At 43.0% G+C, this 27,759-nt stretch overlaps 3 protein-coding genes across 3 annotated transcripts in view; 2 read left to right on the plus strand and 1 right to left on the minus strand.

Moving 5' to 3' along the window:
* KCTD9 (potassium channel tetramerization domain containing 9) overlaps window positions 1–6,657 on the plus strand; it is a 28,472-nt gene extending 21,815 nt beyond the window's left edge. The window contains exons 10-12 of the mRNA XM_003793957.3: window positions 726–831; window positions 1,635–1,768; window positions 4,720–6,657. Of these exons, the coding sequence (XP_003794005.1) occupies window positions 726–831; window positions 1,635–1,768; window positions 4,720–4,836 (357 nt within the window). The 3' untranslated portion in view covers window positions 4,837–6,657. The remainder of the gene's footprint in view (window positions 1–725; window positions 832–1,634; window positions 1,769–4,719) is intronic.
* A 6,359-nt stretch (window positions 6,658–13,016) lies between these two features.
* GNRH1 (gonadotropin releasing hormone 1) lies at window positions 13,017–16,851 on the plus strand. The gene is made up of 3 exons (XM_003794022.2): window positions 13,017–13,163; window positions 14,731–14,826; window positions 16,810–16,851. Exons 1-3 carry the CDS (start codon window positions 13,023–13,025, stop codon window positions 16,849–16,851), a joined length of 279 nt encoding a protein of 92 aa, XP_003794070.1. The 5' UTR covers window positions 13,017–13,022.
* Window positions 16,852–23,905: 7,054 nt separating this feature from the next.
* Window positions 23,906–27,759, minus strand: part of DOCK5 (dedicator of cytokinesis 5) — a 196,041-nt gene continuing 192,187 nt past the window's right edge. Inside the window, exons 48-51 of the mRNA XM_012807685.2 lie at window positions 27,269–27,437; window positions 26,465–26,603; window positions 24,788–24,891; window positions 23,906–24,227 (exon numbers count right to left, since the gene is read on the minus strand). Coding sequence (XP_012663139.1) covers window positions 24,123–24,227; window positions 24,788–24,891; window positions 26,465–26,603; window positions 27,269–27,437 — 517 coding nt within the window. The 3' untranslated portion in view covers window positions 23,906–24,122. The remainder of the gene's footprint in view (window positions 24,228–24,787; window positions 24,892–26,464; window positions 26,604–27,268; window positions 27,438–27,759) is intronic.

Genomic DNA, 27,759 nt, shown 5'->3' on the forward strand with positions numbered 1-27,759 from the left:
TTTTTTTTTTTTTTTTTTTTAAGACAGAGTCTTAACTTTGTTGCCTTCCATAGGGTGCTATGGCATCATAGCTCACAGCAACCTCAAACTATTGGGCTCATGTGATCCTCTTGCATCAGCCTCCCAGAGTAGCTGGGACTACAGGCGCCAGCAGCAGCACCCAGCTATGGTTAGAGACAGGTTCTCACTCTTGCTCAGGCTGGTCTAGAATTCCTAAGCTCAGGCAATTCACCCACCTTGGCCTCCCAGAGTGCTAGGATTACAGGCATGAGCCACCTTGCCCAGCCTCTGCAAAAAATTTTTAAAAGTTACCTGGTTGTGGTGGTGCACATCTGTAGTCCCAGCTACTCACACTTAAGCCTGGAAGTTTGAGGCTGCAGTGAGCTGTGACTATGCCATTGCACTCCTGCCTGGCCCTGTCTCAAAAGAAAAGAAATAGATGTCATAGTTCTGACTTCCCAACTTCATTGTCTAAACCCTTGTGTCATGTAAAATGGGCACATTGTTAATTTCATTGTGTTTCTTTTAGAGCAGTTCTAAAACAACTATTTCTATAAAACGTTCTCAGTTTTCATTGGAAAATTATTATAAACAGATAATCATTGATTGTGAATGTGTTGAATTGAGCTTTTTCTCTTTTTTAAAAAATATTTTTCTCTTAATAGTTGAACTAATTTGAACAAAATTATGAACTTACAACCAGGACATTTCGCTTTCCTTTGCAGTGTGCAAATCTCCAGGGAGTCAAGATGCTCTGTTCTAATGCAGAAGGAGCATCCCTGAAACTGTGCAATTTCGAGGATCCTTCGGGTCTGAAGGCCAATTTAGAAGGTGAGATTCTATCTATAGGAGACCATTAAGGAGAAAGCCCAGCAAAGTAATTATTAAAGGGCAGACACGATAGCTGTAAAGGATAGATTTCTTTTGTCATTGTACTTGGAGAATCTGCAAAGGAGTAAGATGCCTCCATTTGGTCTCAGTCATGTGCTCATTAGAATTATGGACTCAGAAGAAATACAGACTCAATTATTTAATAAGCTGAAGAATTAAATATCAACATCCTTCTCAGGTGAAGGACACACCTACAACTCAGACTTTAACCCTACAGAAGCAAACTTTGTACCCAGTCATATGTACTCCCAAGTCAGTATGAAATTTTTAATAAATAGCAACATCTTTAACTTGCAAGTACATCTGAACAAAAGGAAGAATTTCAGTGTGGCAAAGCCATCAAGGTTTTATTGTCATTTTTAGATTTAACGTATTGTTTATTAATTCATCATTGCTTTGCTTTGTCTGTGACTGGTCACTTTATTTGTATATTTAAGAAACATAGTACTTACCTCCCTTGTCATAAACTTATGCGGCTTATTATAGAAGTGTTAATTATAACAAGACAGAATTGAGTTTTTACCTCAAAAGTACTGACAAAAACCTTAACCTAAAAGTAGACAAATTGCTGACATTGAACTCTTTGTATATGCTAAGTTGACTGAGAAACTGAGATTTTACATTCATTTCCAAAAGTAAAAAGATGCTGTTATCACTCACATCCAGGAAGTTGTCTTAGAGTTTTGTTTTATGTGGATAACTACAAATATTTTTAAATTACTCCCCAAATATGTTCACTATAGGTGCTAATCTGAAAGGTGTGGATATGGAAGGAAGTCAGATGACAGGAATTAATCTAAGAGTTGCTACCTTAAAAAATGCCAAGTTGAAGAACTGTAACCTCAGAGGAGCAACTCTGGCAGGAACTGACTTAGAGGTAAGTGTGCCAGCATTTAGAGGCGTTTTGTTAACCTAGGATTACTGAGTATCTCACGCGAAATTGATTGAAATAATAAACAAAGCAGTTGTCTGGTAACACAGCCAGGCAGCATGCCAGCACAGCGGAGGAATGTTTTCTGTACGTTTGCATGTTCATAGAAGTTTGAATTCCAGAACAGGATTCAGTTACCAAACGGTAGCTGCCAGTTCCAGATTGGAAGACTCACTGACATCTGCACTTGACTCTGTCTCCCTTCTCTCTCACCGGTCTTTCCCAGGTGGACGAGTGGGAGGCGTCAGCAGCCTAGTGCATTGTGTTTTCCATAAGATTTAACTCCAAACAGAATTAAATGGGCCAGATTTTAAATGATAATCAGGTTCAGGTTCAGCCTATTTTAAATTGGAATCATACTGGCTATAAACCTCAGCTTGAGATTTTAATTTTGTCCAGTCAGTCTTTTTCATAAAAATTGGATTCTATACATCATCTTGATTTGCAGATTGAGCTGTCAGACTCAGTAGCTGTTGACAGGGCTGCTACATCAGTGCCGTCCAGTAGCACTTTCTGTAGGCGGGTGGGCGCTAAATCTACGCTGTTCAGTACTGTAGCTACTAGCCACGTGTAGCTACTGATCATTTGAGATGTGGCTAGTAGCTACATTCATGTAACTTAAATAGCCGGTTGTAGCTGGTAGTTATCATACTGAACAGCAACGCTCTATGAGAAAATTCAGCATAGACTGAATTGTAGAGAATAGTATTAAAAAAACACAGGATTGCCATAAAGTTTGCGTGCCGACAACCATTTTAAATCGTTATGGCCACCCTGTGTTTTGCCCTGATCTCTTGCTAGCTCTCAGTAGCAGAGTAGCAGGCCTTTTTCAGCTTTAGGGCAAAAAGAATTGGCCTCTGGCTGATACTATAAAACTGTTAGGCTGGGGAATGGAAAAATCTATTACACAATTTAATTATCAAAATTTCTTTCAAATTTTTAATAAAAGTCTTCCCCCATCTTGTACCTTTTGTTGTTGTTGGAATGTGGTCAACCTGTTTCTGTAATACTCACTCTATTGGGATTCATTCTGGAGTTTGAATGCCTGACTCCAAAATATGTTCTACAAACACGAGAGACACGCTTACTATTTATTCAGTCATAGGAGGGACTTCAAAAAATATGTGGGAAAATGGGGTTCAGAGATAAAAATGAAATACATAAACATTATTTGTCAATGTAAGTTCCACTGAGGTCAAGACACTTTTGTAATCAAAGATATCAGCCGTTCAGTCTGTCCCTAAGGATCTGAGGGGCTTGGGAATTGAACCATGTCCGTGCGGCCTTTTTACATTATTAACTGAAGAAAAATGAGCATCCTTTAAAGAGTTTTTAAAATGAGGTAACTAAAGCCAGGAGCCAAATCAGGACTGTAAAGTGGAAGCCTGATGATTCCCGATTGTGAAACTCTCAAAAACTTGCCTGTTTGATGGGAAGAGTGAGGATGTTGAGGGTGAGGGACTCTGTGGAGCTTCCCCAGGGTTTGTTCTGTTAGTGCTTTAGCTGACTTTCTCAGAACACCTTTATAAGAAGTAGACATTATTCTTTGCTCTCCAGAAAGTGAACGAGCAGAATGCCTTGAGCATTGCCAGCCCTGTCGTAGGGACTTGTGCTCTCCTGAGCCCCTGCTGTGGCTCTGCCTGGACCACTTCCACCTCTGGGCAGCCATGCTTTGTGCTTTGTCTTCAGAGTGGTACCAGTAAAACCATGTTTCACATTCTGTTACATTTCTTTGAAGAAATGCTTCAGGATCTTGATCCCACTTGTTTAAAATTTTCATTAAAAACTTTGCTCTTGTCTGCAGCAATTTTTTTGGTGCCATTGAGTGGAAAAGTTGACCAGCTTATAATTTTTCAGTCAGAATTGTGCAACCTGAGCTGGTTGAGATGTCTATGGTGTTGCCTGTTGTTTCTGATGTTAATCTTTGGTCCTCTTCAGTTAGGCACCAACACGATGATTTTTTCCCCTGAAAAGTGACACTGATGTCTGGAAGGCTTCCTCCACTGCAGGCTTCCTCCTCAACATCATCTTGTCCTTTTTTTTTTTTGAGATAGAGTCTTACTTTGTCACCCTTGGTAGAGTGCCGTGGTGTCATAGCTCACAGCAACCTCAAACTGTTGGGCTTAAGTAATCCTCTTGCTTCAGCCACCCAAGTAGCTGGGACTACAGGCACCTATCACAGTGCCCGGCTATTGGTCTCTCTCTTGCTCAGGCTGGTCTCGAACCCATGAACCAGGCAATCTACCTACCTCAGCCTCCCAGAGTGGTAGATTACAGGCTTGAGCCACTGTGCCTGGCCCTATCTTGTCCTTTCTTAAATTGAGCTTTCCATTTGATGATTTCTTTGGGGAATTGTCTTCATAAACTTTTGTAAAGTATCAATGGTTTTACTATTCTTCGTGTTTGTTCTTGCTTTGATTTGAGCAGAATTCATGTTTTTCTTAGGGGCTCTTTTCAAATTGATGTCTTAGCTCTCTTATGGCCTCAAATTAGATCCTGTCCAGACATGTTCTAATAAGTTAGTACAAGTTTACATTGGTTATAGCAGCAATAGAAATTACAAGTTTATTTTGGTTAAAAAAAAAAAAAATTGAAATCTATGCATAGAACCTGTAAGATTTTCACAATTTTCCATGGATGTTTTGAAGATCCCTTGTGGTGGCAGTCGGTTAACCAGCGTGTCAACTAGAGATACAGATACAGGTAGAAGAAAATCTGACATGAGGGCATGAGGGCCGACGTTAGGGCACGAGGGCCGACGTTAGGGCATGAGGGCCGACATTTTCCAGAAATTAACTCAGTTTAATTACACATCTCACTACTATGCCCCAGAACTCCTGGATAAGGCGTTACATCTCCTCCGTGTCGGTTACATGAAGACTGTTTGTGTCTTACAGAACTGTGATCTGTCTGGGTGTGATCTTCAAGAAGCCAACCTGAGAGGCTCCAACGTGAAGGGCGCCATCTTTGAAGAGATGCTGACACCTCTGCATATGTCGCAGAGTGTCAGATGAGAACTTCAGGGGCTGGAGGAAGAAGTCCAAGATCAAAAAATGTCTTCTTTATCACTTTTCTTTCTCCACCCACTCAGTTGTCTAGAAGAAATAACACTGTAAGGGAATTTCAAGAAAACATTTAGAGGATTATGCTTGTTCTCAGTGGTGCATAGGGAAAAAATTGACTTTTTTTCCACATCCTGATTCTTACCGAAAAGCACTCGTTTACTAGATGTAGGGAAACTAGACTATATTGTTGCCTTTTGAATGGGGTAGGGGGATTTGCCTGGTTTTGTGACCAGGAATAGTATCTATTATATTTGCTTTTAAATAGGCATGATGTTGAATACCATCTTGGTTTGAGATGCATTTGAGGATTTTAATTTATGAAAAGCACAACATATGCAATTCTATTTATTGAATACCTAGATGCAGTATGGATATTTAAATTGTTAAACTTTATGAAGACTTTGAAAGGGTTGTTCAGGTTTATAAATAGCTTTAGTAATGGCTCCCTTCTTTAAATACCCGTCACACCGTACGGATATGGTGAGATCAGACTCCCAAGGACTCTTTTCAGGTTCATTTTTATAATGTTTATTTTTTAGAACAGTAGCTAAATTAAAGAAATATCTGGTTCTTTCGGATGGAGACAGAGTGGAAAGACACTGCTGTACATCACTGTCACTCGCTAGGTCCAGTGGAACTCCCAGATGGAGGAAGAGTTACCTGTAGCACAGCTTTTAAATGAGGATTTCTTAGAATTTTATTCTAGGCAAGTTCCACTGAACACCAGACCAGGCAATTTTATCTAATTTACACTGTTAGCCTAGTTTTCTCATATACAATCAACAAAGCATAGGAAGATACTTAAAAAAAAAAAGAAAGAAAAAAACCTAAGGTGCATCTTTAATATTCGTTTAATTCAAATGCCATATAGCTTAAATAGGGTCAGCTTAGAAGTAGGTATTAAATCTGAATCCACTACAGACAAAGCTATAAAATGAGTGAATATGGCAGACCTGCCTTTCCGTGGATAGTGTAGCTTCAGCTAGACCCGAGAGTAGGGAATGAGGAACTTCAACCTGACGGTTGGATTATAGCACCAAAAACAAGAAAAGAAAGTAAATAAAGGAAGACATTTGGCTGGTCCAAGATGTAATACCAGTCGGTGAGCATCTGTGGGTCTTTTACTTCTATTTTCGGTTTTGTTTCTAACAAATTTTAGCCCAATTTTCTTGAGTCATTATCTCTCTGCGGCAGCAGAAATAGGGCCTGCACCTCCCGACCAGTAACTTGGTGTCCTTATGTCTTAGCCGAAGACCAGGGATGTGAGCTGTGTCCAGATGAGTTCTGAATTCTACAGACTCATCAGCTTGAGGCAATGAATCATTACAAACCACTTTGTCTCCTTTGGGAGAATGACATATCTTTAGTATTTACGTAGCTTATTCTTCTATATCGACATATGCAAAGCTTTCCTTAACAGTAAAGGGCACATATGCAGAGCTGGAAGGGGCCTGGGCCTTTACAAGTGAAGGAAAGCAACTTCAGAAATGAATTATTTTCTTTGCTTTATTATTTTTACCAAGACAGAGAAGTATTGTATTGAGAGATATCTATTTTCATAATCGATATGTGCCTAAATTATATTTAAATCATTTCACTCTGTACTATATTTTCAATAATTATAGAATGTGTTATTCATTTACTTAAAGGTACCTCTGTAGACATACACCTAAAACTGCAGAAGGATCTGGAAGGTCTAAACACAGTGTGCTTAGAAGCTACAGACTTTAGATCTAATGTATTCTGCGTGAATAAACAACATCAACTGTTGAAAAGGTGTTTCTTCTCTTGCTTTTGAAAATCCAAATACACTTTCTGTATTTTGCTTACATTTCTTCAGTGTGTATTGATGAGCAGCCCTGAGGGTCTGGGAGAAAAGGAACTAGGGCATGACACCTGTTAGGGATTTGTCTCTTTTAAAGTGCCATCGGCTCGGTGCTTATGGCTCAAGTGGCTAAGGCGCAAGCCACATACACCTAAGGTGGCAGGTTCGAATCTACCCCAGACCCGCCAAACAACAATGACAGCTGCAACCAAAAAATAGCCGGGCATTGTGGCGGGCACCTGTGGTCCCAGCTACTTGACTTGGGAGGCTGGGGCAGGAGATTCGCTTGAGCCCAGGAGTTGGAGGTTGCTGTGAGCTGTGAAGCCACAGCACTCTACCCAGGGGGATAACTTGAGGCTCTGTCTCAAAAAAAAAAAAAAAAAGTGCCATCAAAGTGAATCTATTTCCTTACACATGATTATTTTCTGATCCTCTTTTAAAAATCCACCATGCTAATGACACCATGTTTATCAACTCCAAACAAAAGACTGCCTTCTCAATAATTCATTTCAGTTGCTTGTGTTACTCTTTAGCTGGTGAACATAACCAATTGGCTTTTTTAGGTTAGATAAGTCATAAGCCTCCCCCAGCATCTTTTGCCTGACCCACGAGGACAGAGAATTTTAAGGAGAGAATAAAATTTGAGAACCTTGTATTCTCCAAGTTGTAAAACTTGTATTAACCCTCGTGATGAACCATCTGTATACATAAGTAAATAGAAAAAGATCTTAAGCTTCAATTAGCTATTTTATCTGTATTGAAAAAATCTGGTACTCAAATAATTGTCTAAAGCAATACGTGTCCTACTCTAATGCAGTCCAGTTCCTTTAATACAGCCTCAAGAAAATTTTAGTGGAAAACACTGTCAATTTAGTATTCTTATGAGGGTTTCTATCATCAAGCAAGACTTGGGAAATTTTCCCCAGTTGTTTATTTTATGAAATCCGTGGTTTATCCCGTAAATCTACCCTAAGTCCACTTTAAATCATTTTTTTTCACATGACAAACCCTAGAATTACATTAAATCTCCAAGGAAATAGTACCTCTAAAAGGTTCACTACAACAAAGCAAAGTGGCTACATTATTCCAACAGAAAGCACCTGATCCGGGGAGTAATTTTCTCGAGCCCTTTTTCAGCCCGATGAGACGTGGCAGCAAGAGACGACCTTCCGTTCTTCCTGCTGAGATTTCATATTAAGGCAAAAAAAGAGTTGTTCGTCCGTCACTCAGCCTTATGATAACAAAATCATTATTGTTATAATAATCACCAGTTGTTCTGATGTTGATGGTGAAGCAGGTTTTCCTCTAAAGCCGTTCTTTTATAATTTAGGGGGAAAAATACGATAAACATAAACCCAATTATTTAAACTCAATATATTAAGTTTTACTCCTTAGTAAATTGACCTAACCACAGAATCAGAAAAGGGTTCAAAGTACGTCACTAACCATCAAAAACTCACTAATTGGATAGTTGTTTTGATAACCTATGTGGTACCAAAGAGAGACAAAACAAAATTGGCTTTGTCCTTGAAATCTGGCTCGGTGCCTGTGGCTCAAGTGGCTAAGGCGCCAGCCACATACACCTAAGGTGGCGAGTTCGAATCCAGCCCAGGCCTGCCAAACAACAATGACGGCTGCAACCAAAAAAAATGGCCGGGCGTTATGGTGGGCGCCTGTGGTCCCAGCTACTTGGGAGGCAGAGGTAGGAGACTCGCTTGAGCCCAGGAGTTGGAGGTTGCTGTGAGCTGTGATGCCACGGCACTCTACCCAGGGGGACAGCTTGAGGCTCTGTCTCAAAAAAAAGTAAAAAAAAAAAAAGAAAAGAAATCTATGTGACCTTATGCTAATGCTAATTTAGTGGCCCGACAGCATATTGGATGAGTTCCATAGAACATGTTGCTGTGTTCATCTTAAAAATTTCAAAGCATCTTTTCAAAAATGTAATATTAACTGATAGAAATAACTTACAATAAATCCAATGGTGCCTCGGGGGTAAGTGGTTGACCTGACATTAACAGTCACAAGCCTTCATTCCCTTTTCACTAGTCCTAATCAGAGACCACATTTACTGCTAAAGCAACTCGTAGAAGTACATCTCTTTAAGCAAACAGGAAATCAACTGGACAATTTAAACAAATGCTGTTGACCTATCATGAACTCTTGTTGAAAAATAGCCTCTCCTTACAGTGGAATGAGATTCTTCACGTCACAATGGCACTTAGTCAAAATGTCTGAAATAAAGGGAAATATTTAGGTTTATTTTTAAATTCCTCTCTACTTACCATTCTACTTCAAATTGTATCCCCTGCTATCATGAGGATTGAGCAACCTTCACAGAGTTGGCAGAACAAAGCCAGGGAGTTTATCTGGACCATTACTTTCCACTCTGCAGTCCCTGCAGAGAGAATTATGGCAGAGGACACCGGGCAATGACTGGGCGGTTTAGCATTCTACCTGAGGGAAAATTGCCCAGCCCGGCTCTAAAGTGGACCACTGTGGAACGCCGCCTTCTTAGTAAAGCATCACAAGAACCGAGAAGCAAGAATCTAAGCTACTCAATTCTAATATGAAGGCAGTAGATGAGCTAATACAAGGGGTGGGGGGTAGGGGAATGAGGGAGCAGGGAGAGGAAAGGAGGGAGGAGGATATGGGGTCCCCCTGGTGTATGACACACCTCTAGTGGTGGGGGGCACGATTATAAGAGGGACTTTACTTACTTAACATGCAATCGGTGCAACCTAATTCTTTGTACCCTCAGTGAATCCCAAACAATAAATAAATAAATAAAATGGACAATTATCCAATTATTGTTCCTTTATTTCAAATTAATGTGAGGGTACAAACAGTTAGCTTACGATGTTTGCATTTATTAGGTAGAGTCCCTGTTGTAGTTGTGTAGAGATGTACCAGATGCCCTCACACTGTACCCAGTAGGTGGCAGCACACCCAACCCCTCCTTCCCCTTCCCCCCCACCATCTTAAACTGAACTGTTTTTCTCTCCTGTGGGTATTAAATGGTCTGTTGGTTTCATATTAGCATTGAGTACATTGGACACTTAACTTTTCCATTCTTGGGCAGCGTCTGTGGCTCAAAGGAGTAGGGTGCCGGCCCCATATGCCAGAGGTGACAGGTTCAAGCCCAGCCCCGGCCAAAAAAAAAAAAAAAAAATTGCAAAAAACTTTTCCATTCTTGTGATACTTTTCTAAGCAGAATGTGTTTCAACTCCATCCAGGTTAATACAAAAGATGTAAAGTCTCCATCATTTTTATGGCTGAATAGTATTCCATAGTATACATATGCCACAGTTTATTAACCCATTCCTGGGGTGATGGGCATGGAGGCTGTTTCTACATCTTGGCTCTGGTAAATTGAGCTGCGATAACAATCAAATGCAAATAGCCTTAGGATAAAATGATTTTTTTTCTTCTGGGTAGATGCCTAGTAATGGGATTGCAGGAATATCCAATTATTTTTCAACCATCTTACGACTTCACTGATGTAACAGGCCTTACAGCCAATTGTACATAAAGTTTTTATTCTATGGCAGATAAAATATATCTTTGATGCATAAAAAGAAAGCATTAGGCTTACTCTGGTTAAAAGGTTCTTGCTTTTTATTCACTCTTTCATTCATTCAAACCTATACTTAGTGAATGCTGACTAAGTGCCAGAGGTTTTTTAGTAGACTTTAAGTAAGATGGTCAGGAGGCTGAGGCAGGAGGATTGCTTGGACCCAGCAGTTCAAGATTGGCTTGGGAAACATAGCGAGACCCTTGTCTCAAAAAAAAGGGAAAAAAAGGAAAAGAAAAACTAGCAACTAGCTGGGTACCGTGGTGCACACATGTACCTCCAGTTATTCAGGAGGCTAAGGAAAGAGGTTCTCTTGAACCCTGGAGTTTGAGGCTACAGTGAGCTAAGATGATAATAGCACTGCACTCTAGCCCAGGGTGATAAAGCAAGATCTCATCTCTAAAAAAAATAAATAAATAAGATCGTATTTTTCACTGTCATAGGTTACAGCCTAAGCATAAATTAGGGGAAGACAATCACGTATTCAAACATAATAGAGAATAATGGTTCTTTTTTTCACATGATTGTACTGTGTAAATGACCTGTCTGGGACCACACCTCGGGGGTGGAACATCTGGAAAATGATCGACAGCTGGTATAATTGTCCAGCTGGTCTAATAAGTGGTCTTACTCACATATCATGGAACTATCCTTTCTCATCTTCGTGCTCACACGGCTCTTCACACACACAGTGATCTGCACATGTAACTCCATAAGCATCTACCGAAATGGTTTGAACTGCTGACCTTAGTCAGCCCAGGGTGGCCTTTCTCTTAGGATATTTCAACTATAGTCTGTCTTCTTGCCTTTTTCACATTTTAAAAGACTTTCAAGATAAACCAAGGAAGGATCCTGCTGGATAGGAGACCGGAAAATTTTCAAACTCAACACAATCAACTTCAGGATCATATATGGACTTGGAAGAGTGCCAACAATCACATCATTATTTATAAATCAGACTTTTTTTGAGACAGTGTCTTGCTCCAGTGCGTGGGGTAGTGTGCAGGGGCAGGGTTGTCACAGCTCACAGCAATCTCGCACTCCTGGACTCACGTGATCTTCCTGTCTCAGCCCCCTGAGTAGCTGAGGTTACAGGCACAGTCCATCACAGCTGGCTAATTTTTTTTTTGAGACGGAGTCTCAACCTGTCACCCTCAGTAGTGTGCCATGGGGTCACAGCTCACAGCAACCTCAAATTCTTGGGCTTACGCAATTCTCTTGCCTCAGCCTCCCAAACAGCTGGGACTACAGGCACCTGCCACAACCCCTGGCTATTTTGTTGTTGTTTTGCAATTGTCATTATTATTTTAGCTGTCCTGGGCCGGGCTCGAACCCGCCAGCTCTGGTGAATGTGGCTAGCACCCTACCCACTGAGCTATGGGTGCCGTTCCACACCTGGCTAATTTTTATACTTTTTGTAGAGCGATGAGGTCTTGCTCCTGCTCAAGCTGGTCTTGGACCCCTGGCCTCAAGGGATCCTCCTGCTTCAACCTCCCAAAGTGCTAGGGTTACAAGCATGAGCCACAGTGCCTGGCTTTCCCTGAACAATGGTAGTTCTGCCAGTTTTCTCCAGGGAGTCCAACCTAGCTAGATTTTAATCCCTTTCAATTGTGGCCGCATCAGCTATAAAAGTTGTAGCTGAAGTTTTAATGGCCACACTTAAGGAAATTTAACAGATACACCAGGGAGTGTTCCAATTATATACACCATTAAGGGGTTTTATGTGAGGATTAAAAAAAAATACTATTAAAAAGAAAGCATAGTCCTTGTGCAGTATAATTTACCAGCAGGAAAGATTTCAACATCCTGGAAAAGGTTCATATAAAAAGAAGGCCAGGAAACTGGAAAAGTCACAGTACTCAGCGCGCTTCAAAGGAAGCTTGGGATCCTTTTGCCGCTAAACAGGTAAATTGCTTAGTATTTCTAGTACGACTTTTTCCTTTTTAGATTGCATGCTACGGGGTATCTGCAGGGCACTTTGCACTCCAGGGGCTAAGTCCAGGTGTCCGAAGATGCCTTGACCTGCACTGTCCTCACCACCAGCCACAGAAATCCAGCCTTTGGGGAATCTCACAGATCACAGACCAGTATTGGCGTTGTCTGTAGCCTCTTCTTCAATAAATTAAAATTAATTTGGAGACACATTTCATTAGGTAATTAGACACCCCCCTCAGCAGGGGAGGCATCTGGTCTGTGACTTACTGCTTTGAACAGTGCTGAGTCCTCTCACATTCCCACAGATGGTCCAGCCAGCACTGATGCCAGAGAGACTTAGAGGACAGACAGGAAAATGCCATGAGTACCACAGGGCCGCTATCTAATGTCAAGCAACTTTCTATCCGCTGCAGATTCTTAGCGAGAGCAGATGTCCTGGCTCTCTGTCTCTCCAGATGACAGAAGCGGAGACTAATCCACAGGGCGGGAGATGTTGAGGCTAAAAGGTGAATCTGCTAAGGGGTTTAGAGAAACTCAATAAATCATAAAAATAAACATGCACTACCTTTGTGTTAAAAAGTCCTGACCACGTGAGTTTAAAGGACCCATTTTATCCCCAGGGACCAGGAAACTCAAGGCAAGCAAACAGGTGTCTCTGCGTGAAAGCCCTTAAGACTTCAGCTTCCATCTTCTGAGGCTTAATGAAACAGATGGGAGCCTTTTCCCTAAAGAGGTCTTCATTTTTTTTTTTTTTTGTTTAACCCAGCCTGGGTCTATTCTGATTGTACATTCTTGTTCCCTAGAATGGAGCTAATTCCAAAACTTGTGGCTGGACTTATTCTATTGACCTTCTGCGTGGAGGGCTGCTCCAGCCAACATTGGTCCTACGGACTGCGCCCTGGGGGCAAGAGGAGCCCTGAACATTTGATCGATTCTTTCCAAGAGGTAAGTTTCTCCCAGCTTCAAAATAAGACATAGCTCATTTGATTCAATTTGACTAAATGTTCAATATGAGCCCCAGTGATACGCCCTTGTGCTCGGCCCCAGAGACTCCAGCAAGATCAACACTGAACAAGGGGAAGCCTCGTTCCTGCTTTCAGTTCACACAGGGACTAAGAAAACTAAGATCGGGACAAGTTCCAAGAAATATAGCATCAAATACAAGAGAGCGCTTGATACTCTCAGAGTACAGGGTTGCCAAGGGAATTAGGAAACGATGGGGTGGAGCCCAGGTCTCTTAGGGATTTGCAAAGAAAATCCAACCTAGACCTTCTGCTTATGTTTTTATCTTATTTTATCTTTTAAAAACATCTGTGATAATAAACCCATAGTAACATTTTTATAATTTATAAATAGGTATCCTTACCAAGTAGGCATGCCCTGTAATTCCTGGTCACTGACAAGGGCATGTAAGCGGAGATGTTGGAGTCAGCTAGAATATAGGAGTTAGCAAACTCCGCACGACACAACAGCAGAGTGGAAAATGTGGTGGGTTTAATTTCCTAGAGATGAGGTTACAGTGCTGGCACCAGCACGAACCGGAATTACTTGTTTTTTTCAATCAATAAAATGTGATCTCCCAGGATCATGTAAGGATTTCACAGGAGGGGCCGTCTACGTGAGCCCATTAATCCAGAAAGTAACACAGGGCTGAGAATGGGGGGCCCAGCTAGAGAAACTCAAACCCATTCCTGTTTCATTGTAAGGAAACCTCTCTTCTGGGAGAAATCCCGAAGATAATTTAGTATTAAATGAGGGAGCCGGAGAATCTTTAGTGTCCTCTCCACAGATTCTTTGTGAAGCAAATCTCGTTTCCTACGGCATTTAGTAAAATACAGAAAACAAACACCAACTCTTTGCACAACTGTAAACTCGTTTTTGTGTCCAGCCCCCCCCTCTGTGAGGCACAAAGGGCTTCACACACACACCCTCTGAGGAGAGAACTATCTCCTCTTTCTGTCTGCGCTACCTCTAGAACCCCAGCTGTTCTATAGAAATGGCTGATGGTCCTTACAGACCCCCCTTTTAATCTTAATCCAGCCCCCATTAAGTCTCATCATAGGGTGACCAGACGTCCCGCTTCTTAACAATTTGTCCTGCGTCCCACGGCGTTTTAAAAAAGTCCCGATTTTTGGAAAGAATGCACCAACGGGAAGGAGAACAGGAAGGGAATATACGGTTTTCGGCTGCCATGTGGCTATTTCGCCAGAATATGAGTTTTATATTATTTTTGTTAATTTTATAATGTTAAACTGTAATGATAACAAATAATTGTTGAGAAGTGATTATCGAGAAGTGCTTATCAAAGTTTGCATTGTTGTTAGACCCTGCCCTGCCCCGTCCCCGCCCTCACCCCCAGCCATATTGCCCTGCTTTACAAATGTTAAAATCTGGTCACCCTATCTCATCACCTCCCTGCTTTCACTCTCCACAGACATTTGTTGGTGGAAATAAAAAATACCATTTCATTTCTTTTATCTTCATCTCTAAGAATCCCATTCTTTTTCTCCAGACAGCCAATGAGGTTGATCGACTAGCAGAACGTCCACGCTTGGAATGCACCATCCACCAGCCTCGCTCACCACTCCGTGACCTGAGAGGAGCCTTGGTGAGTTAAAGGCCCTTGGGGACCTCTCAGGACCACATCCCTGACCTTCCTGACTGCTGAGATTCCTCCTATGGTGACGCCCTGTCCCTGACACTCCCGTTCCCTGGTTAGACAGCAGTAGGGTGGGAACCTCCACCTTTTTTTTCTTTTCTTCCCCAAAGTTGAATTTAAATCTTTAAATGCCTATAACCTTTATCTGGCTCTAGCCTTTCCAATGCTATATGCAGTTCTACCAATAGATTCAGCAAACCTCCTTGATTGCTGTAGCGCCTGTAGCTCAAGTAGCTAAGGCGCCAGCCACATACACCAGCGCTGATGGGTTTGAATCCAGCCCAGGCCTTACAAACAATGACAACTACAATCAAAAAAATAGCCGGGTGTTGTGGTGGGCACTTGTAGTCCCAGCTACTCGGGAGGCTGAGGCAAGAGAATCACTTAAGCCCAGGAGTTTGAGGTTGCTGTGAGCTATGACGCTAAAGCACTCTACAGAGGGCAGTAGTTGAGGCTCTATCTCAAACAACAGCAACAACAAACTCCTTGATTGCTCTACTCTAGACAAATCCACACTCCTCCACCAGGCTCTGCAGCTGTACTTGCTGTGACATGGTTTTCCAGAACCTTAGACAGTAAAGAAATCCCCCTGCCTTTGGAATTAAAAATTCCAGACCCAGTAGATTCATAATTTAAAGCCACAGCATTGATTTCCAGTGTTCCAACAGGACAACAGTCATATCCAAATTCTCACCAAAAATGTAAATCTACTAATCTAAGTTTTTAATGAAAAGAGTATAAAGAGAATTAAACACAAAAATTGAGACTTAAATTCAATGTTGGTGTTCTCTGAGTTTTGTGGTCTACATATTTGTAGCAGGGAGAAGGAGGTTATCAGTTATGCCCGGGAGCGGGGGACACCTGAATAACTCACGTATGAAGATTAGAGAAAGACACTTCAACTTCCCACAGGACAAAGAGAAAGGGGGCCGACATCTTCATTTCCTTTCTTTTTCTAATCTTGCTTACTACATGATAAAAGTAAGAGAAAACAGTGAAATCTCCCAAATATGACATTATGAAGGAATTAAGGCAAAGGCTGGTTTAACAGCAAACTGGGAATGGTGGTTTGCTCCTGTGATCCCAGCTACTCGGGAAGCTCAGGTGGGAGAATTACTCGAGTCCAAGAATTTGAAACTGGCCTGGTGACAGAGTGACACCCCCATGTCTAAGAAATTTTTTTAATTACCTATAGTCCCAGCTACTTGGGAGGCTGACTTGGGAAGATTACCACTGCACTCCAGCCTGGGTGACAGAGTAAGACCTCCTGTCTCTTAAGAACAATTAGCAAACTGATTGATCAGACCTTATTCCATCTCCTTCCTCATATCCTAATCTTTAACTACTGAAATTTTATGTTTAACAAGCAGGTTAAAAAGATAGGTTAGGTTGGGCAGTGCCTGTGGCTCAAAGGAGTAGGGTGCCAGCCCCATTATGCCGGAGGTGGTGGGTTCAAACCTGGCCCCAGCCAAAAACAGCAAAAAAAAAAAAAAAAAAAAAACTCAGGCTAGACACGGTGGCTCACACCTCTAATTCTAATACTCTGGGAGGCTGAGGTGGGTGGATTGCTTGAGCTCAGGAGTTTAAGACCAGCCTGAGCCAAGAGCAAGACCCCATCTTGACTAAAAATAGAGACTTGTAGTCCCAGCCAATCAGGAGGCTGGGGCAGGAGGATGGCTTGAACCCAAGAGTTTGAGGTTGCTGGGAGCTATGATGACCCGACAGCACCCTACCCAGGGTGACAGAGACTCTGTCTTAAAAAAATAAAATAAATAAACAAATGAGAAGACAATCTGTTTTATCTCCCTAGTACACAAAAACAAATGGACTTTTTCTTCTAGATCATCTTTTAGAAATTAAAATGTCAAAAACGTAATGATATTTAGATACGAAAGCCAACCTTGATATATTTGTTACTCACTTATTTCTCAGGAAAGTCTGATTGAAGAGGAAGCTGGGCAGAAGAAGAGTTAAATCTGCCGGGCCAGAAGGATCGACAGCACTTAAGGATAATTCTGACACTGACAGTCGTGATGCGTTGAATACCTGCAAGTTTTGTGAACTTCAGAAGTTCCGACACCAAATGACTCACATTTCATAATAAAGTGCTGTGTCGTAAATGAAGTGGTACAAATATCGAGTCTCTCTAACTCAGAACTCTGGGGGGAGGGACACTGTGAGCCTACCAAAGGGAGCCTTCCACATGGAGGATCAGGCCGCAGAAAGGAGGGAGAGGGGACAAGGGTCCATTGTTGGCTAAAGGGCTCTGGGCTCTCCAGGGCCCTGTCCTGTACTCATAAACACAGCCACGTACTGCTACAGCCTAAAACAACTGACTCAGCTACCATGTCTATGAGCTGAGGCCAGGGGCCAAGGCTTCTTCCCACTTGGAAAGAAGTCCCCTCCCAAGATTGTTTCCTCTCCCTCTGAAAGTCATGTGGAACTGAGCTTGGGGTAGCAGGGGCCTCCCAGGACTCCCAGGCCAGTGCTCCTGTTTCCATGAGGTCTGTCCAAATGCTGCGTGCTGAGTGTGAGACCAAGGCCCCCAAATAACAGCGTTTACCTGTTTGATCTTCATGGTATTTCGTTTGAGAAATGCAGTGCAGTGCAGAGAGTCCGTTGGAGACAGGATTCTGTAGTTTCTGGGTCAAACAGCGTTGCTTCTGAGCATCCTCCACAAAGACCAGCCTCAGGCTCTGTGCTAGGCATGTGCGTGCATTTTTCACCAACCAGACTGGGACGCAGACATTGTCTTCACTTTAAAATGAAGAATATGGGTTCAGAGAGTTTAACAGGCCCACTCTGTCCCGTCTGGCTCCATGTTCACCGTTCCTGCACTGCACCACAGTGAGCAGTTGACAGAATCACACTTGCAAGCTGGGCTGTTTTGTTAATCAGAGCTGAGTCGAGATACTGGGGCTCACAGGTCAACCTAGCTTTCCTGGTGACCGTTTCTCTGACATCTGAGACACCACGGCATTGAAATTCTCATCTATCTTCTTACCTTCCAAGTAGCTATGAGATCATTTGAAAAACTCAGATTTCAAATAATGTGTTCAATGTCTCAGCAACACATTGACAAGGCAAAGATCTAGGACCTTTTCTTCCTCTTTTAAACCAGACGCGTGAAACTCCCTCCTGCCCCTCCCCTCCACTTCAGAAAAAAGGGAGATCTGTGCTAAGGAGTTTGAACAGAAATACTCCATGGGGACAACAATATCCATTTCTAATATAAATATTTGCTAGTAGGCCAGGCACAGTGGCTCACACCTCCAATCCCAGCACATTGGGAGGCTGAGGCAGGTGGATTGCCTAAGCTCAGGAGTTTGAGACCAGCCCGAGCAAGAGTTAGACCCTGTCTCTAAAAACTAGCCCGGGCATTGTGGTGGGCACCTGTAGTCCCAGCTCCTCAGGAAGCTGAGGCAAGAGGATCACTTGAGCCCTAGAGTTTGAGGTTGCTGTGAGCTATGATATTACAGCACTCTAGGCTACGGCCACGAAGTCTGTGTCTCAAAAAAAAAAAAAAAATTTCCTAGTGCATAATGTTAGACTTCCCAAATACTTCCATTTTGACAATCTCTAAAACTGAATCCAAGAACTTCTTCACTTCTACTTTAACAGAATTAGGCAGTGATGTGATCCCCAACGTCATGGCTTTCTGAAACAAGCAAACCCACATCATTTCATTCCTTAACAAGTGGGGAGGGTGAGAAGCTTCCATTTGCCACTCATCTTTTTTTTTTAAGGAAAATTAACATAATTTACATTTGTTACATAAGTTGACACATTAATCTGTATGTCTTGCTTGAAGCCTCAGGTTTCCTCTGCCAAAGTTTGTCTTTAGGACAATTTGTTTGGAGTGAGCCGTGGGCCTCCCAGAAGGGGGTGAAAGGACGCTCGTGGAGTTGGGATTTTATAAAACATGCCTTCAACAGCAATTTTCTGAAGCTGTTTTGACGTTTCAGTGGATTTTCAACTTGGCCTAACGTTGGAATAACACGGGGGAAGATATAGAAAAGAAATATGGATGCCTGGGTCCTATGCTCTGTCCTCAGCACTTCTGATGTAACTGCTCCCGGGTTAGAGACCAGTCAACCTAATTTGAGAATTGGTCTCTATCCTTTCCATGTAAGTCCTGCCCTTTTACATTTCCTTCTCTGCCTAATTGTGTGCAGGGAATGAGTAAAGAAGTAGAACCCACGTCCATTCAATGACTTACAATCAGAAAACTGTCAGCTCAGGTGCCAAAGGGGTGGACGGAAGGGGGCAGAGAAGATGCCCCGGCCCCACAATGCAGGACTTCAAGAAAATGGGGTGCAGGGTGTCCTGAAGGAAAAGCCATTCCAAAGTTGGGGACTGACTTCATCTCCTGAATATCTTATATTCAGGCACATTTCAGAGGCATACCACATAACAAACTAAACACACACAAAACTTTAAAATACACTTCCACTTTTAATTTAAAAAATAAATAACAGCAAATCTGAACAAAACTCTTCTACGCCAATGCACGTCTTTGTAACTGTCCCTGTTGGAAACTCAACTAGATACAGAACCACAAAGGAAAGGAATCCTCGACAACGTTTAGAGAGACAATTGACAAAAGGTGACGAACGCACAAGTTTGGACAGTAGATACTGGAGACCAGCTCTGGTTCGATCCTAAGAATCAGAACGAAATCATTTACCCGAAAGGAAAACCGGCTTTTTCCTTTTGTAAATTAGAATTGAGGGCTCAATTTTTAATTCACCCCAAGAGAAACTTACCTTTTCCAATGTAATTAAGAAAAAAAAAAAAAAAGACCTATAGTGGAATGAGTTTCCAAGGAAGTGATATTTATCAATTTCCCAAATAACGTACGGGGGAAAAAGCACAATGATTAAAATGAGCTAGAAGTTTAATTACAGTGAATGCAGCCTGTGTGCCCGGAGAAATCTGAAGATTATGACATTGTTTATAAACTGTTGCAGAAACTTATGGTAATTCATGTGAATATTGCAACATGTACTGGATTATTGGCATAGTCATAATTTTAATGTCTACAAGTCTTTTGATCTCGATAGTCACGGTACAGCAGGATCAAAACACCAACTAGAGATGAGAAATGGGAACTTATAAAAGCATTTGTACACAAATTTAGCTTCCTCCTGATTCTCCCTCTCTTGTTGTCCACTTACAATGAGAGAAGTGAGGGCCGAAAGAGTTCTAAAAATCACGTAGTCTCAACCTCTTTTTTAAAACAAATGAGATTGAAACCCAGGAACTGATCACAAATTGACTTCTTGAACGGTAGAAAATCTTTCTAGTCTTGCTTTGTGGTGGTGATGGTGGGTTTTTTTCCTCCCTTTTTGTTCTACCCGAGAAGTGAGAGTTAGGAAGGCACAAATGTGAAAGGCCTTTCCACACAGTGGTGCCACGGGCACACAGGAACCTTCTGGGGGCTGGAGAGAGTCTATGTCTGTAGCTGAGAGGTGGTAACACGGGTGTAAAGCTAGGTGAAGATTCACCCATCTGCACACCTAAGATATGTGCCCTTAACTGCACATAAGTTCCTTATTTTAAAATGAGAAATCCAGCCAGACACAGTGGCTCACGTCTGTAATCCCAGCACTCTGAGAGGCGGAGGTGGGAGGATCCCTTAAGCTCAAGAGTTCAAGACCAGCCTGAGCAAGAGCAAGACCCTGTCTTTACTTAAAAAAAACCCCTGAAATATTAGCCAGGTGTGGTGACTGTAGTGCCAGCTACTCAGGAGGCCGAGGCAGGAGGAACATGGGAACCCAGGAGGCTTGAGGTTGCTGTGAGCTAGGCTGATGCCAGGTCACCCTTATTAACAGAGTAAGACTCTGTTCCAAAAAAAAAAAAAAAAAAGAAAGAAAAAGAAAAAAAAGATCTGTCCAAGACCTGGCGAGGAAAGAGTTAATAAAGGTAGACTATTGTCACATCCTGCTTTACATCTGGTTTTATCGAACAGATCAGAAGTGTAGCTGCAGTTTTTATGGGCCTTTCTGTCAAGGTCCAGGAGTTCAGGTGGAGGAGGAAACAATCCTTCATACAACAGGGTCACTGCCATCTGTTACCACTCACTCTCCAATCCTACAGCACCCTAGTGTCAATGTCTCTGTACACCAGGGCTGTTTCAACTAAGCATACTGCATCACCACATCCCCATGGGCTAGAACTGTGCCTGGAGTTCCATAGGAACTTAATATATGTGGACTAAAACAATCCTTTAAAAAGATCCCCCCAAACCCAAAAGACCTCAAAGCCAGATGAGTAACCAGACCAGAGACAGAGAGAAAGAAAAAAAAAGGGGGAGGGGATTAAAAAATATCACCGAAAACCTACAAACCACAAACACAAAGGTTGTGATAATTTGGGGGCTAATTTAAGGTTGTGATAATTTGGGGGCTAATTTAAATGTCTTTCACTATTGCAGAAATTAACCCAGAAAGATAAAGCACCGCCCTTTCCCTTTTCCTCCCTGGTCCTTGTTTCTTCTATATTTAGTGTAATCATGTGGCATTTCTCTGCAGTTTTCCTCTCTGGCTTCAGGACAGGCATTACAGATGACTTTTCGTCAAATGTGACTATTTCTTACTTGACAGCTTCCCAAGAAAACAAACCCTCCAATGTCCTCTGTAATCTATTGTCCACAACACTACCTAGAATCCTTTGTGTCCAGGCAGAAAGAGGAATTATTTCCATTCATGTGGAAGAAGAATCAGATGGAAAAATATATTGAAAAAGGGAAGCTATCTGGGCACTGATGTATGAACCTTTGCCTCTGTTCAAAGACCAGACTGTGGGACTCACTTTGCACTGGAAGATCAGTTTGAAGTTTTTATTGGTGACCTGGTTAATCTTTCTATAATATTTTAATGGTAACCCCAAAAGTAGGGTGAGGCACACAAATTTCCTCTTTCCAGACTGCACAGTGACTTCTCAGAAGTTGTTCCAGGCTCCTCCATCCCCTATAGGGCTTGAGTTGTGTTTATGTAAAATCCTCTTCAGTTCTTATAAATGCTTTGTCTCTGTTCATAAATAATTTTGTGAAAGGCTCCAAAAGATGCCATCTGTTGGAGAAGGGCTATCCATGAACTCACATTCCAAATTACTTTTTTTTTTTTAAATGGTATATCAATAATGTCAGAAAGTTCCAGCTCTTACTCAGGCCCAGCAGAGAAAAGAAAGGACCATTGCAGTAGCACCTAGCCCTTCATATACTCCATCTCATTTGAACTTCCCAGCAGCTGGTGTCGGAGGTCTTACTGGGAAGGTGAGCAGAAAGGAAACTCAGAGAATTACAAATAACTCATGGGAGTTTACAAAGTTAATAGATGACATTGCTGGGATTTGAAACCATATGAATTTAATTCCAAAGCCCACATTTTTTCATGATCCTACACTGCAAGTTTTCCTGGTTGGGGACAAAGGGTACTATTCTCCACGCTTCTAGAAGATCCACACGAATTTCTTGAGTCGCACACTGGACTCGCCTCAGAGGTGTTTCCTTGCCTCTTGTGATAAACGGGCATGTGTTTCTCCTGAAGGGGCTGGCAGGGGACAGGCAGGCAGAGAGTCGGGCAAACACCAAGTCACACAGCTGCAACTCTCTGCTCTCTCCACCTCCTTCTCACGGAGAGGGCTGTGGGCCAGGTTGGAGAAAAGACCCCTGCTGAGCTTCAGCCACGATGACCCTCAAATTCAGGCAAAAAGCTTTCTGCTTTGCCACAAATACCTAAGTACCGTGTTTCCCTGAAAATAAGACACTGTCTTATATTTATTTTTTCTCAAGAAAACACACTAGGGCTTATTTCCAGGGGATGTCTTCCTCTCCGCACCAAAATGCAGGGCGTGACTATGCAGCGTATCTGAATCCATCACTAGGTCTTATTATTGGGGTAGGGCTTATATTTGAAAATGCATAGAAATCCTGCTAGGGCTTATTTTGGGGGTGGGTCTATTTTCAGGGAACCACGGAAGTTTAGAAATATCTGGGGCATTTCAAATACTGTTCCAACTAGGGGAAGACATTAAGAAATTTGTCCAGAGTTGTCCTCTAGATCTAAGTGTTACCTGGGCATAGCCTAATTTAGCAAGCAGGGTTATTAGTAAGACCCTGTAGTACAATTTTCATGGGTAGCCTCGATTTCCTCATCTACTAAATGAAGGGGGTTTGGGGATAACCACAGAGGCCCTGCCAGCTTCACCAGCCATAGGTGTGTGTGGCTATTGATGTATGCGTATGTAATATTTGGTCATTAAAATCACCCTGTTTTTTTTTTCTTCTGAAAGGAGTACTGATGGTTAGTACCATTAGCAAGTAATCAAAGTAATTCCACAACCAAGAGGAATAAATAACCAAAGGGGAATATTGCACTGTAATCTCCAGGGTAAAGTCAGGTAGCAGATAGAGGCCAGGGAGTCGTCCAAATGGGATGTGGAGAAGAAGCTGCTGAACCTGGACTCCTAAGTCCCATGTCGTCAGTGACTTGAGCTCAGAGCAGGGACCCGGCAAAGACTGTATGTGCAAAAGAAAGGTCTTCAAAGGGGTTTGTGGTAAGAAGGAGCGACCGCCGTGCAGCGAGGGCCATTGGCTAGGAGTGTGGTGGAATTCTGGTGGGCAACAGGCAGAGGGCAGCTTTCCTGTGCCACGAAGGATGGGGTGAGGGGACGCAAGAGCTCAGGGTTCCTGTTTTTTCAGTAATGGTTGCCACACATGCCTCAAAGCAGACAATCCTGGTGAAAAACGTGTGTTCTTTTCTTCAAAGGAGACACGGCAAGATACAATTGTTTTGGCCACCAAAGCTCCTGGGACATCCATCTCTTCCAGGATGCTACCTGGGACAGGATACGTACATCCCCATGAGAAAAGTAACTAAGTCTCAGCACAGCTTTTCAGAAGCAAAGTGAGAAATCCCTTCGAGGCGTAGGTTACCAGGGGGGTGCGCCACCAACAGTGCAAAAGAAACTTGTCCACACCCCAGCGTCTCTGTAGCAGAGGCTTCAACGTAATAAGGTGAAGGAGATCTCTCCTTTCAAAAACGCACAGGACGTGGCCAATTCTGGAGCTCCCTGTAGACTGGAGGGGATGTGGCCTCAAATATCGACCAAAGGAAGCTTCTGGAAGAATAAAACCGTCCTAGAGCAGGCAACGCAGTCAGCAGGGAGCCCAGTGCAATGAGGAAATTTCTCAGGCAGCAGGTGTCCAAGGCACTCGGAGTTTCAGACAGAGAGCGAGATCCTCACTGGGATCCAGGCTCAGAAGAAAGGATGCTGGACTTTCGAGTTTTTGGAGGTGGCGGGGGTGGGACTTTGGCTTCTCTTCGGACAGGCAGAGGGGGGGCGATCTGTAAGGGTACACAGGTGAAATCAGAAGAGGGTCTCACCTTTCCTCCCAGTTCCGCCTTCTCCTTCCCACAGTCCACATTCCACTTTCGCTTCTAATCGATCTGAGTTTATCGGTACAGCTTTGGCAAGGTAGAAGGGAAATAAGACAGACTCGCCCTCCCTCTTTCTCGTCAAGCGAATCAGACACATACACACAATGACTGCTCTATCCAGAACACTCGGGTTCCTGGCATGTATAGAGGCATTCAGCAGAGTCTGGATGAATGATGGAAACCCATCTGAACCCACCACAGAATGAAACTCTTCAACGTGCACCAGAACTCATTCATTTCACTCCCCTGTCCCTAGGCAAGGGAGAGAGAATATCTCCTCTGCCTTCTCTCGCAGGAAAAAGTCTGCTTGCGTATCACCGAATCCCTATCTCTTGTGGTTTCAGGAGTGAACCCAGAATGGATGACAGGGACGGTCCATGGGCAAACCTGCCTACTGAAAAGCTCGGAACGTCCACCATCCCCTCGGGAGTGGCGTTCCCTGGCGCGGTCTGCTGTCACCCGCCTACCTCAGTGGAGGTCCATGGGCTGCTCTCATAGGGCTTGCTCTTGGGGGGTGGCGGGGGTGGGACAGGAGTAGTCACCAGGCCGTCCACCTGCAAAGATGGGGAGCCTAGCAATGACAAGAAGCACACAGAAAAGACTGTATCAGAGAATCTCATTGAACACAGAAGACAACCTGGTTGACCGAATCGATAAGACCATATTCTGTTTAGGGCGGCACCTGTGGCTCAGAAGGGTAGGGCGCCGGTCCTATATGCCAGAGGTGGCAGCTTCAAACCCAGCCCTGGCCAAAAACTGCAAAAAAAAAACAAAAACAAAAACAAAAAAACTCCTATATTTTGTTTAGAGATGGGTCTTGCTCTGTCGCCTAGGGTGGAGTGCAGGGGTACAATCACAGCTCCCTGCAGCCTCAAACTCCTGGGCTCAAGCAATCCTTCTTGAGTAGCCGGGACTAGAGGCATGCACCACTACACCTGGCTAATTTTATTTTTTTTGCAGAGATGCCATCTAGCTACATTGCCCAGGTTGGTCTTAAACTCTTGGCCTCGGGCAATTCTCCCATTTTGGTCTCCAAAGTGTTGGGATTACAGGCATGAGCCCTTAAGACATATTTATGGTTTCTGTGGACGAAATGAAAAAGACCTCTTGCCCCACATGACAGAGGCAATGCCCTTCGTTCACCAGGAGTTTCATGACATGTCCTGAAGTCAAGCGTCTATCTTTTTGCTCAGAGTTTTCTATTACTAAACTGAGGATGAAAATATTTTCTCGACCTTCTGGTTGTACTCTATTCTCTGATATCCCCAAGTGCTTAAGAAAACATCCTCTCCTCTAGAAACTTTAACTGATTCTTTGTAAAACTTGGTCGATCGTTGTCTCCCATTCATTGATAGATGTATCCCCCCAAACTATGCCTCTGTACTAGGGGACTCTGTAATTCTTCCCAAGGGTTGTGTACCCTGGTCCCTTAAGCCAGACTGGAAGTCGTATCTAGAATGGGTATAACTCCTTGTCCCTACACAGGTCTCTCTGCCCCATAGTTCATCCATAAGTTAATTGCTTTCTGTCTGGCCCTAGTCCCGATCCACCTCATTTATCCTGCACAGCTGGAAAAGGGACATGAAGACCCTTTGGATCACGAGTCCTGATGGCCCAAGGCTACCTTGATAAACTCCAGTCTACCCGTATTTTGCTGTGCACAGTACACACCGTTTTGGCCCAAACTTTTGAGGGAAAAAGAAGGATGTTCATTATACATGGGTGGTACTACTTTTAGCAGTACATAAAATGCTTCGTACCTCCTATCTGTTGTGTTGTATAATTGTTATGTAAAATTTCTTATAGCGTGTTAAAAAATAAATGCTAAAATCCCTTTCTAATATAGAAAACAATGACCTGAATATAAACAAATGAAAATTTGAGTTAAATAATTAAAACAAAAGATTTTTTTTTTTTTTACTGAAAGTTTGAGCTCAAAATGTGGATGAGCTTTATACTTGGGAGTGCATCACACACGGCAAAATACGGTAACAGTACAGCCCGTCATCTTCATCGCTCCACTGAACTGAACCAACTTTGAATGGTCCCACACATTTTGTGGCTGGCTTAATGCAAAGTGCTCAGATTCCCGAACAGGCCCTGTTCCTTAGTAAAAAGAACAAAAGGAATTTAGGAAAACTTACTTAGGGTCCTGGTAGCCTTAGGAGTGAGTGGAGGTGGGCTCAAGGGTGTTAACTGAGGAGGTGAAGAACCGTGAAATGGCGTGAGCCGATTGTCCATCAGCTGGAGACTCTTTGGTCTTTGCGCTTTTCTGGTGGGGCTCTGGGACCAGGCAAGAAAACACAGCACAACAGTGTCACAGGGAGGAAGGCTGAGCTCAGCGAGCCTCTGACCAGCCTTCTATACAGGGACCTAAACAGGGGCCTACGGCCCTGGGGTGGGCAGCAGGGCAGAGCTACGACCTGGATACTCTGACCCACAAGTTATTTCCCAGCTGGATGTGAACATGGTGTTACCCACAGTTGCACAGTGTGTCACTGATGTTGGAAAGAAGCCACCCTGATTCTCAGGGAAAATTGGTCTTGTCACACTTAACCACTTGAGGTGGCTTATGGAAAAAGAGTGTCTTTTCTAAAAAAAATTTAAAACTAGAAATGACAATGGTTAGACTGACTCCATGGACCCCAGTGACAAGCAAGAACCACAACTTTATGGTGTAAAGTATAAACAGCCACACAAGTTTATGTTGTGGGTACAAGATCTTGCATCAATATTGATTCACAGACTCAGAATTCTCCACGTGGGCTCTTCTCACCACAATCTGTAATCTGACCCTACCACGGGCTGTTGTATGTCCTGAGACAAGCCACAGCTAGCCTTCTGTCCGGTGACACACTGCCACAGACAGAATGGTGATGTGTCTAGAGACAGAGGAGGTGGTGGGAAGCCGCCAGGGCAGTGATTTTTTGTTTGTTTGTTTGTTTTACCATGAGATCAGGTTCTGGAGCTTTCTCTGCAATGACCTGGGACTTGCTCAGACTCCAGTCTTTTCTCTTGAACTTGCTGATGCGGTTCTCACCGTCCTCTCTGAGCGGCAGATCTTCAACTCTGGCACCAGACGAGGCCCTGCGCTCTAAAAGTGGCTCCAGGATCGACCTGTCCGCAAGCAATAGGACGAAAATGACAAATGTGGATTGACAGGCAGTCAAAGTTCACTCCACAAGGCCCTGAGGTTTTGAGTCCTTATATCAGTAACTTGACTCATGAGTTCACTCTCAGGCTCTAAATCTAAATTTTTATTTTATTTATTTTAATTTTTTTTTGCAGTTTTCGGCTGGGGCCGGGTTTGAACCTGCCACCTCTGGCAAATGGGGCCAGGGCCCTACCCCATGAGCCACAGGCGCTGCCCTAAATCTAAATTGTGTTTTGGAAATAAGCCACCCTGATTCTCAGGGAAAACTGGTCTTGAGACATAGCC

The sequence above is a fragment of the Otolemur garnettii genome, unplaced genomic scaffold (assembly GCF_000181295.1).
Source record: "Otolemur garnettii isolate 467f Iridium unplaced genomic scaffold, OtoGar3 scaffold00074, whole genome shotgun sequence".
NCBI lineage: Eukaryota > Metazoa > Chordata > Mammalia > Primates > Galagidae > Otolemur > Otolemur garnettii.

What these genes read in the sequence shown, in the direction of transcription:
- GNRH1 (XM_003794022.2), top strand. Translation starts at nt 13,023, where the DNA reads ATGGAGCTAATTCCAAAACTTGTGGCTGGACTTATTCTATTGACCTTC. An exon ending in TGATCGATTCTTTCCAAGAG is followed by an intron (nt 13,164 to 14,730) that starts GTAAGTTTCTCC and finishes CTTTTTCTCCAG; the next exon opens with ACAGCCAATGAGGTTGATCG. An exon ending in GTGACCTGAGAGGAGCCTTG is followed by an intron (nt 14,827 to 16,809) that starts GTGAGTTAAAGG and finishes CTTATTTCTCAG; the next exon opens with GAAAGTCTGATTGAAGAGGA.